The sequence below is a fragment of the Numida meleagris genome, chromosome 1, assembly GCF_002078875.1.
Source record: "Numida meleagris isolate 19003 breed g44 Domestic line chromosome 1, NumMel1.0, whole genome shotgun sequence".
In the NCBI taxonomy this organism is placed as follows: Eukaryota; Metazoa; Chordata; class Aves; order Galliformes; family Numididae; genus Numida; species Numida meleagris.
Window position 1 is genome coordinate 70,122,494 of NC_034409.1, and position 12,394 is coordinate 70,134,887.

The following is a 12,394-nucleotide window of genomic DNA, read 5'->3' on the forward strand; positions in this document are numbered from 1 at the left end:
TTTCCTTTCCGCCTCCTTTTCCTTTCCGCCTCCTTTTCCTTTCCGCCTCCTTTTCCTTTCCGCCTCCTTTTCCTTTCCGCCTCCTTTTCCTTTCCGCCTCCTTTTCCTCCTTTTCTTTCCTGAGTAAAATAGAAAATGTGAGCATGGCAACATAAATCCAAATTATATAAGTGTCCTAGCAGAGCAAGAGTTTAGGTGGGTCTTTTAGTTAAGATCCTGTTGACAGGTCCTTGAAGTACTGAGATAAGAGTCTTAAGATTGTACTTCTTTTAATAATGGTGTCACTCGGTGTTTCCCTTTTGTTCCAACCCTTCTTAATGAGGGCAAGGAGGGTTGAAACTTCGTGGTTTCATTGTGTAGCTCCAGTGAGAATTGGAAATCCTGAGATTTTTCTTACCTCTGACTGTCTCCTGATATTTGAAATACTGTAATTCAGGAAAACAAAAACGTTCTCAGAAGCAAGTATAAAAATTGTAAGGCTCCCTGCCCACTGGTTATTTTTGTAAGGCTCAGTAATTGCCATCTTTTGCTCTCAGCTTTCCTATTTTTCCTCATTTTTAAAATTGTGGCATGTCCCACCTTGGTGCTGGTGGGAGATCTGAGGTACTTTTGCAGTAATTCCTCTGTAGCCTGAGTTGAAGAAAGGTCAGAGACAAGGCAGCATGAAGAAGACGTGTCTGGTGGCAGTTGTGCAAACAATCCTAGTTTTATCGATGGATGACATTCATTTTGGAATGCAAGGCCAAGAGACCTAGCCTTGTGCGTGTGCTCAGCTATCCCTGAGAGAGCTGCATAGAAGTGCTGCCATTTCCACCCACTGGGGAATCAGCGTGGGTATCCAGCCCTCTGTCTCATCAGCAGTTTGGAGGCATTATTCACTAGTCACCTCTTATTGAGGCTTTGTTCACAGGGCACACAGTGACCAAAAGATCCAGAAACTGATGCGAGTAAAGCAGAGTCTCGGTGGGATGGCAGAAAGACAATGTTGTTTCATATGCAAGAAAACACTGCCCTGTCAGATGCTTCCTCATTTTTCCACCCATGCTGTCATCCTAGCTTTCTGTCCCAAACCTTCGGCACCGTTCCCATGGCTCCCTCGGGGGAGCAGAGTTAGGTGTATTTGTGATATGGAGGCAAGGTGCTGGGAAGACATGGCTAAAGGGCTGGATCCAGCTCTGGGCCAGGCTCAGGAGGGAGCTGCCACACCTCAATGGTGGGAGACAGCAGTTCCCACTCTGCTCTCAGCCAGGCTCTCTGGGTGGCTTGGGAAAGCAGCGCTGCCCTCATTTGTTGAATAGGGAGTAGAAAGGAAAGAATTCTTGTTACTGATTTTTTTTATTGCAATTTTTATTTTAGATTGCTTCTGGGGAAGGATGTGCTTCTCTTCAAAGCTATTCTGCCTCATAAGTTCTTGTTTGGGGTTCAGCTAGTGAAAATGATTGAGATGGTGTATGTGCAGAGCTTGTGCCTGAGGCTGGTGGTTTCCCTGCTTACCAGAGCTAGCAGCTTTCATTGTTAACTGTGTCGTCAGTCATTCTGACAGGACCTGGTTCCTAGATGACTGCTGATATTTGAGCTCCTGATGTCAGCTTTTCTAATGTAGAGAAGGGAAGGAAGAAATTTACCCTTTAAGCATAAGGCTGTGTGCCATAATTTTGTAAGGGGCCCATAGACTCAGTGAAGAGAGATGCTGAGAAGTTTTTCTGAATCAGATAAAAATACTTTGGCCCTCAGAGAGGCATGTGCCACATGCCAAAACTCTGGAGAGTTGGTACCTCTGCATTGAAGGGCTGCGTCTTAACAGAGCTGAGGAAGCTGGGTTCAAATGGCACATACTAAGCATGTACTTAGCATATACTAAGTCTCTGTTGGATTGAAGAGTTCTAGCTCGTACAGAAAACTATTGGAAGGAAACAAAGTCCAGTAACAGAGAGATGCTGTCTGTTGTGAAAACACTGCTAAGGCCTTTTGTGCTCCCTACATTTCTGTGGTGACTGCTGGCAGGAGTGTGTCTGGTGTCTTCAGTAATGTGTCTGCTCTCTGAGAGCCTCCTTTGTGCACTGAGGGCTTTGCCAGCACATCAAGAGCCCTGGCCAGGGGACAGCAGTCTGTTCTTTAGCACTAGACCTCTCCTGAGAGCCAGGCTGCCGGTAGTGTCAAACTATTGGTTGACACTGACTAAAATAAGTAACCCTGGGGTGTTTTAGATGAGGCTGACAAACTCTCTAATGTGTGTTCCAGGCACAGTGTTGACTCTGATCTCAGGCAGAGAATTGTTAGTGAGTTTATTGGCTGCAAATACATATACATATCCTAAATACTCATTTGACTGTCAGTTTGATAAATGCTACTGTTGTAGGAGTGAGCCCTTCTGTGTCAGCTGTTTCACCTCTACCCCTAAAAAACTTTGCCTTAGCAAACATAGTTTACATGGTTTTCTCCTCTGGGATACTGAAAGATGATGAATGTTGCTGAGCCTCTAATGAACTTCTCCTGTAATAATGCTGTCTCCATTTCTAACCCCCCTCCTTTCACTTCCAGAAACGTGAAGGCCTTCTTCAGACAACTCACGTTACAGAGGAGCTGACAACTACGACAGAGTAAGCACAGAATGCTTTAGTTTGAATGTGTATCTGTGGAATTTTTCACAGAGACAAAACAGAAAAATAATCTTGTCCTCACCCCTGTTAAATTAACAAACTCCTTAATGTGTTGCTTTTTAATTGTATAAAAACAACTTTGTCTCTGTATATACATTACAAAGGAGAACAGTGTCTTCTTGACATTCTTGTATCAAAAAAGCTTTTATCTGGGTACCTCATTGGAAGTGACACTTTTGGGGGTCTTTCTTCCTCTGTCTTCAGGTCACTGTACGTAATTCATTTCTGTCTGGAGATGTTGCCTCTCTTAAGTAAAGGTCCAGTGCAGATATTTTGGGGGTAGATTAATTTGAGGCAAGGCAACGACTCAAAACTGAAGTGATACTCTGAAAATGTTTTAAGAAGAGATGGGATCTCTTATTTTCATAGAGTGCCTGAGGGCTAGAGCTCAATAAAAATAAATAAATATACATTTTCACTCTCCAGTTTTTGCAGTGGGTTTACTCTGCTTTATGCTTTTACATTTCTTTTTATAAGGAAAAGGCAAGACATGCATTTTGGCTGTAAATAAAAGCTGAAGTTCTCCTTCATGTGGCCTGAAGTCAACTTTTCTAAAAGGGGTTACAGGAGCCCTCCTTCAGTCTTTCAGCGTATTGGCTCCCTGTGGAGTTGGCTCAGCTTTCCATGACTTTGAAGATAAATGAAGTACCATGTGGCTTGCTCAGTGGGGAAGATATTTCAGATGGAAACATTCAAAAATGAGATCATAACATCTCTGTGTGGACATTAAAGATCCATAGCATTTTTTTAGGATCTGAGCTCTGCTTCTGTATTGTGGGCCAAAATTCCTCCTCTCCCTCCTATGCTCTTGAACAGTGTAGTTAGCTTGTCCTCTCCTTCTGATGTGGTTTGTAAGATGGAATCTGTGTGGTAGTTTGGACATTTTTTAGCAAGAAAGATGTTTATAGTTCCTACTGTGTGTTCATGCATGTGTTTTGCTAAGTTACTTAATAATATATAAAAAGAGGTTACTGTTTTATGTGTTGCATACCTGGACAGGTACAGAAAATGCAGTAATCAGCAGACTCCAACATTAATTGAATACTTTCAAATTCCTCTGTGCAAATCAGGGCCTGATGCTCTGTTGATAAACATCTGCATGGTGATGTCACTGTGCTGTGTATATAATTCACATGTGGCAGTATTATTTACTTTATAGTCAGATTTATGTTTTCATTCTTCAGATAAAAGAGATTAAAGTGAGATAGATAGCCTTACTCCTTCTGAGCTATGTGTTATAGTCTCTACTGACTACATAAGTGAAAACTGTCCACAGAAATGTGTGTTCATTCGCTCTTCATCATAAAAACAGTGATGCATTAAAAATCACAGTTCTATATAAAACATAATTTCCATTCCTTTCAAATGTATCTCCTTGACATCACTGGTGGTCTGCTGGGGACACTGCAGCATGTTGAGTCAGGTCTTCAACATGCCCAGCCTCTTGATGTGGTAGGAGTGGTTAGCCCTCGGCATCTTGCAGGAAAAGACTGGTTAAGCCCATGGTCTTGTCTTTTGAAAGTGATTATTCATAAACTAACACAATGTTTATAAATTCTCTGACTTGCAGGATGATGATGGGAAGATTTGGTAAGTAACAAAGTTGTCTCTGAATTTTTTATTTATTGATATCCAGCACAGAAATCTTTCTGCTTTCCCTCGTGAGATCAAGACACTGGATTGAGCAATGCCACAGGGTTGGAATGTGTTGTGGGGTCAGATTTTCTTACTCCACACATAAGGGTTAGAATCAGATCATCCAGTATGCTGCCTTTGTTTTTCAGACTAATCCTTGTTGGTGTCTTTTCACTCATATGTAATGAATAGTAAAAAATGCTGCAGAGGGGAATATTTCCTACTACTGTTATTAGTGGCTTGCAAGCAAAAATCTTTGCAGCACCCACCAGTAAGTTACACCTTCTTCAGAGTGTCACTGCTTAATGTAAATATAAATGAACATGTGGAAATTAATGAAGCAAAGGTACGTGGTATGAGTGCAAAGAAAGCTCTGTTTATCTGTCTGTCCACTTGCAGGCACTGGTCCTAATCCCTTTTCATACAGTACTTTCTCTCCTCCGTGTTCATCAGATTTGACAGACTTTACCAACCACAGATTGGGTCTTCTAAACAAAAATTAAGTGTTCTAGTGATGCTTCCCAGAGGCTTCTCTTTCTTTTTACATTTAGTTTAGTTAGCAGCACTACATTGCTTACTATTCCCTGGAGAGATGTGAGTTTTCTCTGAGGAACTGTGTGGTAATGGACAAGTCATTTAGTTTCTCAATTTCCCAGTCGTAAGATGTGAACACTACCCTTTCCCTCCATTGTAGAATACCTCCATTAGTAAGGAATTAAGTACTCAGAAAATAAGTAATGTCAGGGAACTAAATAACATGTGTTTAAATACTGAAGGAACTTGGAAAATAAATATGTTTATTTAACAACATAAATCTATTAAAATGTGTTTTGTAAATAAAAAGAATTTGAATATAGGAAAACTGTTGAAACTACATTGAAAAATTAAACAGCTTAAAACCAGCACCCTAATCCAACTGTTTTTGATTTCTTTTTAAACACAAATGCAATTGTTTAGATTTTTAGGGTTTTTTTATTAGTTTCACCTGATGATGACAATTCAGTTTAAAATGTCATCCAAACAACTCATTGTTTGGAAAATTTGTCAGCCCTGAAGTGCCACTGAGTGGAATATTGCATGAATCTTTTCATGTTAGTAGATTTTAGTTTGGATCGGATGCCGTTATACAATGGTAACGTCTAACTGCTCTACAGTGATTTAAATATTTATACTGCGTGTAAGCTTTGCTCTTCATAGAGCGGTGAATCAGGTTTTACTTACGTGTTCAGTTTTAAGCTTTACTGAAGTCAGTGGTACGACCAGTAGGAATAAAGGTAACTGTATGAACATCTGATTTTGAGGCTGACCTGTGGGCACGAACGTAGCTATGATTATGGCTGTAGTGCACCATCAGGTGATGTTTCAGTGTCTCATTGATTAAGATATGATTGGGGCCCGTTCAATATTTGTTTCGCTTTATTTTTTCTTCCACTTATATATTTTGTCCACCAATTATGAAGGACAAGAAAGGGCAGTCGGTGAATGATACATTTATTTGCAGTTACTCCTGAAATTTATAGTGCGGTTGCTCTGGTGTTTAGGTAGACACTAAAACAAGGTGATTATTTTTAGCTTGGGTCTCTGTTACACATCTTCCTGAGACAGGCCCTTAAGCTTATGAAACATAATGTACTTCCTGTACTTGGCTATTAGAGGTGTATTCATTTTAATATTTTTTTTCCTGTAAAACCAGAGCGTGATGCCTTTGACACACTCTTTGATCATGCACCGGACAAACTCAGCGTCGTCAAAAAGGTAAGAAAAATAAAATTCAGATTTTATTTTCTATATTGTTTTCTTCTCTCTTTTGGAAAGATATCCAGAGAAATCTGAAAGTGGAAGAAAAGAATTTTAAAGTAATAAAAAGGATGTTTATGCGCAAAAGATTTCTGCTTCAGAGACAGGTGGTACTTTGATTCATCAGCTTCAGTAAGGCTCTTGTCTCATTACTGTTGTTTATTGTCCTAGGCTCTTCTGTGTAGTGCTGATAGAGGCACTGACGCTTAGTTTGCAGCCAGGTGTTTTTTTGGCTGCCCCTAAGCAGCCAAAGGCTCATCATTCGCCTCCTACCGAAGATCAGTGCTTCATGTAGTTGTCTCACTGTGTCAGCAACTACTTCTTTATCTGATTCAATCAAAGTGGTGCGGGTTAGAAAAAGCCACTGTGCAGAATATTTGCAGTGATCCAGATCATTCTGTCTGGACAGTTGTACATGCTTTTATACCCCAAATGTCTTCCAGCAAGGAGAGGCTGAGCTGAAGGATAATGAGCATCAGGTGGTGGCAAAAAGTCTCCTGGAAGTGTGTTGTTAAAGCTGATAGAGAGTTAAGATAGGTCTACCTGTGCTACAGAAATGTTAACTTCCAACTGTGTGTCTGTCTCTTTTGAAAGCCTTCTAAGCAGGCTATCAGATTTCTGCTTTGATATTTTAGCACCTGTCTGGCTAAGCAGGATTTTACATGTCTGAATAAAAATGCATAGTACAGATTTAGGTTAAATCGTGACTGCCGTTTTAAGTGCACATCACTCTAGAAACAGAGGTGGGTGCAGAACTGTGCGCTGCTGGTACCATCTGTTGGGAGTCTTAGCTGAGTGCTGCTGGTGCCTTGCACTCAATGGATATTCTCTAACAAACTGGAAAGATTGGTGGGCAGTAAATGCTCCTGCTGCTGACCTCAGCTTCACAAAGAAACTGCAAAAGAACCAGTGCCATCACAGCTTTTTCTCACAACACTGAATTATGCTTGATGAGCTAGGAAAGATAACAAGTGTGTAATAGCACCACCTGGTGACTTCTGGCTTATGTTGCAACAAAAATGATTATACCACTCAGTGTTTTCATTTTTATGTACTTATTTATTTAAAAGCGGATAGCACACAGTTGTATTTATTAAGCTTAAAAATGTCTTAAAACAGTATATTAACCCTTTCACATAGGCATCACGTTTAGTTCTAACATCACTGGTTCTGGTGTTTTATAGTCTCTGATCACCTTTGTGAACAAACACTTGAATAAACTGAATTTGGAAGTAACGGAGTTAGAAACTCAGGTAAGTTTTTTTTTTTTTTTTTAATGTTATCTAACTGTGTACATGACAAATATAGGTAGGCCCTTACCCCATAAGACCGTGTTATGGTACTGCTTCTCTTTGGGCACATTAATTTTTAGGATCTTTTAAATAGCAATGACATTCACTGATGTTAGCTACCTTTACTTATGTTTACATATGCTTCATATTGCTGTCGATTTGCATTTTAAGGTGAAATTCTTGGATATTCACTATGACCATATTAATGACTGTAAAATACCCTGGATTTCAGGGCAGCTTGTCTCCTGCATCAAAGTGGTGTGCTGTAAAGCAGTTGCTATAGTTATGGATGGATGGTGGATTGTGTCTTTATAGCAGTGAGGGTTCCTAATGAGCTGGTGCAAGCTCTTAATAGCTGGCTGCCTGGGGCTCTCAGGATGACTCTGGCCTGCAGCATGCAGTTCATCACAGAGGTATCAGTGCTAGCTTTGATCACATTAAAGAGGGACTGGAAACAATTTTGCTATTGCCACAAAGGCCTTTGTGTCCTCTTTATCCTGTGAGCACTTCTCAGCAGTGTGGATTAGCAACTCTGAGCTCATGTACTGCAGTGGCTTGACTGCTGTTGGTATCCAGGTTAGTTTGTTTAGCACTAAACTGGGTACAGAATATGCTTGGAAAAATTAAGTAAGTGTGAATTTTAGTGTCAGTGGGGTAGTTCTTACTCTGGAGGTCAAATTAAGCTATTTTCAGATCGGATTTTTGTCTGAGCTTTAGAAACAGAAACAAGTATTCTTTCTAGAGTTCACTGAGCTGTGGAGAGAAGGTTACCTTATTGTCTTGGCAAAAAAAAAAAAAAAAAAAGAGGCACAACATCTGGAGAATTATTCCTGGAGTACTGGTAGCTGATTTGAGTGACTTGGTTTAGTACCTGTCATTTGCTGATATTTTATGGCTGAAATAAATGGATGACTTGATCTGATCTACCACTAGAAATTGTTTCTAAATGCCTTGGAAGTATCCAGCAATTTACTTTTGAAAAGGTTAGAGGATGCCGTATCAGGATCACAACTGAGAATTCTGTTTGAAATATATAGCATCTGCCCTCCTCCACTAGCCAGTAAGTAGTCTTCCTGTCTGGTAGGAAATGAAACAGTACTGCTGAGAGTATTTATTATTGTAGTTAGTATTTATGGAAACTGTGAAGAGTCTGTTTTGAGTTGAAACAAATTTTTATGAAGTTAAGGTTCCTACCTGTGACAGTGCAGAACTAATTTAAAGTTCTGATTAGAGGCAAAGTGTTGAATATCGAATATACCTGACTTGAGAGGGGGGACTGCAGTTGAAATTATTATGTGCTGTGCAACTAGGACTGTAAGTATACAATGTGGAATCGTGTTTACCAGGAAGTCTGGTTGTATTTTTTTTTTTAATTGAGAAAGCTTTGTTAAATACTGTAGTAAAGTTGGCAAGATTCTTCAAGAAAGTCAAAGGAGCAAAAGCTCATTTTTAAAGTGAGCTTCTAATTAAAGCAATCAAAAGCAAGAAACACCCCAGTGTTTTCAATAGCCTAATAAATGAGGATCTTGTGTTTGGCCCCTGCCTAGTCAGATTCAGTATTCAGCACCCCTAAGGAGTGCCAATTGTACGTAACTCCCAGGTAAATTGTTTCTAATTACTACTGCCTGGAACTATTTACAGTACATAAGTGATTTAAATATTAGTTGACAGATGCTTTTGAATGGGTTAGTGTTATAGCTGATGGGCTTGTTTTGTTGACAAAATAATGCTACTGTATGTAGGGATAAAGCCTTGTATCCTATATATATGTATTGCACTTGCCATCAGCACCTTGCTTTGAACGAGGGGAAAAGTCAGTTGACTCCCAAACTGTCTTAAGCCTCTATGCTAGCAAACAACAGTGGTAGAAATTAATGTACATCATTTGGACCAAGCATTAATTGTTCTGCTTGTTTGAGAGTGCTTATTTGAAAACAGATGCTTCCACTTAGAAATGTCACCAATATTTCTATTTAGTTTGCAGATGGTGTTTATTTGGTTTTGCTCATGGGTCTCCTTGAGGACTATTTTGTTCCACTTCACAACTTCTACTTAACGCCTGAAAGTTTTGATCAAAAGGTAGGTAGAAATTCCAGGTTGTATTCTTTTTGCTTTGTTACCACGTGATATTTTCCAGTCATTGTGTCCTTTCTCTTTGTGCCCAGTAAATACTTTCTTACCTTCAGGAGCTGTGGCAAAGGTACACTGGCTTCACCACTCGATACTTTATATCATTAGAAGTCGCTTATGAAATTAATGTGTAAATTCCCCATAGTTAAGCAAGAAAGCTTCATCTGCTGCATAAAACTCATGAATATCTATAAGAAATAAATCGATAATATGATCAATAAATCAACAAATCTTTGTGCTGTATAATACTTTGCATAATCAAAGTGTTTTATTAAATTGCAGTACAGCTTGAAGTCTTTTTGTGCTCAAGGATGCTTGATTATGTTAGGCAGCAGAGCTCATGCCTGGCGTTGCCTAGTGTTTACTGTGTAAATAGGCAAGAAAGACTAAAGTTGAGAGATGGGAAGCTCTACTTCATCTGCATCCTTGTACTCTAGTATTGACATAGAGTTTCTTCCCAAAGTCACAGAGTAAGTCAGCCCTAAAAACCAACCCCTCATCTCATTAGTGTCAGTTGCCTAACACCTAGTAGTACTTTCTTCTGTAGTTTATGTAATGGTTCTACAAACTAAATATCAGTAATTGATACGTATTTGATAGGCTTGATACAGTGTAGTAGAAGAGGTTATACCCAGGCCATGGTCTTTGGTTGACCTGGGGTTAAAAACCGTGTGTTGAGAGCTCACAGATAACATGTTTTGTAGCTGATAAAAAGCCAAGATGGCTAAGAGGCCCTGATCCTACCAGGGAAGGATCTGTCAGGGTCATTACCAGCACTCCCAACTTAAACTTTTGAGAGAATGTACTAGCTTGTGTTTTTTTGGTTGTTTCCTTCTATTTAGTAAGGTGTGATTGACAAAATGAATTTTGTGGAAAAACAATGGATTATTTGAAGTCTTAGATTGTCTGAATCGGAGTATTAGAACTAGAAGGGAACAAAATAGCTGTCTTGATTTTAGCTCCACTGTCCTGTGTAATTCCTAACATTAGTGATGAAAAGAGTGCTTAACACAGCAAGCATACTTTGTTATCATAACCAAAAGTTTGCCTCTTTCTGCAGTTGTTCCTGGACTTGTGCACGTATATAGATATATTCAGCGCCTACTCTGAGCCTGGTTGTGCTGGAGTAATTCATTTGTCTCCTGCTTTTTGTTCTGTAGTGGGGTTCTGTAGTGGGGACACTACTTGTCTTAGTATAGGCTGAACTGGAGAAAGAGGTGATTAGGTCAGGAAACATTGTATGAAGTTAGAAGATTGGAAAAGCTTTGTAAGATGAAGGCTTGTTTATATTTTGTATGACATCAGCGCACTCTTCAGCAGCAGTAATGCTCCCTGAGAGACAGGACTTGTCATTGATAGAATAACCCAGCTTTCCCTGAGTGGATCATCTCCGTGTTGCTGGAGTAAATGGAAGTGTACCAGATGACCATTGTTACAGACTCAGCCTGTAACTGATGTACTGAGCATGCTAGTTCTGTAAGTTACATAGGGCTTGTTGACATCCTTGATAGGTAACTAGTTATTGTTCGGGAGCTTAAAGGTGTTCCCTGAAGGCAAGAAATCAGGGTCTGGCAAGAGAGCTTCTTTAAATGTTAAGTTTCTGGATAGGAGGGGAATTAAATAATTCTGAATATTGTATAATGCACAGGCACTTGATAGAGCAGTGGGAAAATCTTGTCATATTACCTTCTAAACAAGCTCACCTTTATATCTTTCTCTTGCTTTTTTATTACAATAGCTTGAGTTTTCCCCCTTTTTAGAAATGCAGGATGCTAAGTTGTAGCCAATGCTTGTTCAGTCAAGATTTTGTTGTTAATGGTTTAAATTGGTGTTATCCAGTATTCCTGATATAATGTTTTGTTTTTATGTGAAGACTTTGCTTTGAGGAAAGAGGATTTGTAAATCGAAGTGCGAGAGGTAAACTCTGTCTTTTGGGAAGGGAAAAAAATATTTTCATCTGAAAAATGATTGGTTTTGTCACAATGAATGAGGGGAAATTGGAACAGGTAAAAAGATTAATAAAATCATGAGCAATAAATGCCAGTGAAAGGGGACTTTCATTCTTGTTGCTGGGGAGCTTTGTGTGCAGAACTCCCTGATTTCCAAGATGAGTAGCTTTAATTAAATCTCTCCCTTTTGCTGTGCATCTCCAAAACTGTCGCTCACAGGGACAAAACTGCACACAATTCATAATCCAAATTACTTCTTTATATTTCATTAAACATGGCAGAGAAAGCTGCTGTGCAGATCTCTTTAAACCATAATGTTCACTCCTCAACGAGCATCTTCTTTTAATCTTTCCTCTTTCTTGTATTTTTACTTTTTGTCTGTTTTCTTTCCTCTGACTTTATGTTCATGTGTGGTCCATGGAGGCTTTCTCAGGGAGCTGTCTGCCTTTCTGCACAGCTGTGCCTAGCTCATTTTGCAACATCAGTCTACTCAGGAACTGCCACCACAAAGCATTTCACTTACCTTTATTTGAGAAATCTGATTCGAATTTTATCACTGTCCAAGTAGAGGAAGGTAAAGCACTAAGATGCCTTGTTCCTTGATGATGTGATGTTCGTGTTGCTTGGAATACAGCTGATAATAATGCAGAAAAGTCTAATGTTAATCAGAAATATTTCATTTTGTGTCCTTATTTCTCACACACCTGTGTGTATTTTGTCATCTCTGTTTGGTTATGTCACTTCTGTTACATTCCTTTTGCCAGGGTGGCAACTGATTTCTTGCCTTGTAGTTGGAAATACTGAGCTTGGGTACAAGCAGAAAGAGCTCCTCAAAACACAGCTCTGTTCCAGATGTTACTGGGAGCTCTCTGGCCTTGCCATAAAGACTGTAATCAGGGCTTAATGTACTTTCCTGATTCACGTGGTACCC

The 12,394-nt window shown here is 39.5% G+C and overlaps 1 protein-coding gene across 3 annotated transcripts in view; it reads left to right on the plus strand.

Moving 5' to 3' along the window:
- Nucleotides 1-12,394, plus strand: part of PARVB (parvin beta) — a 58,956-nt gene that overhangs the window by 38,416 nt on the left and 8,146 nt on the right. For all 3 annotated transcript variants that reach the window (XR_002437321.1, XM_021392760.1, XM_021392755.1), the window contains exons 7-11: nt 2,542-2,600; nt 4,231-4,250; nt 5,989-6,050; nt 7,277-7,345; nt 9,362-9,463. Coding sequence is in view for 2 of the 3 variants with exons in the window: in XM_021392760.1 (XP_021248435.1) it covers nt 2,542-2,600; nt 4,231-4,250; nt 5,989-6,050; nt 7,277-7,345; nt 9,362-9,463 (312 nt within the window). In the remaining variant the exon portion in view is untranslated. The remainder of the gene's footprint in view (nt 1-2,541; nt 2,601-4,230; nt 4,251-5,988; nt 6,051-7,276; nt 7,346-9,361; nt 9,464-12,394) is intronic.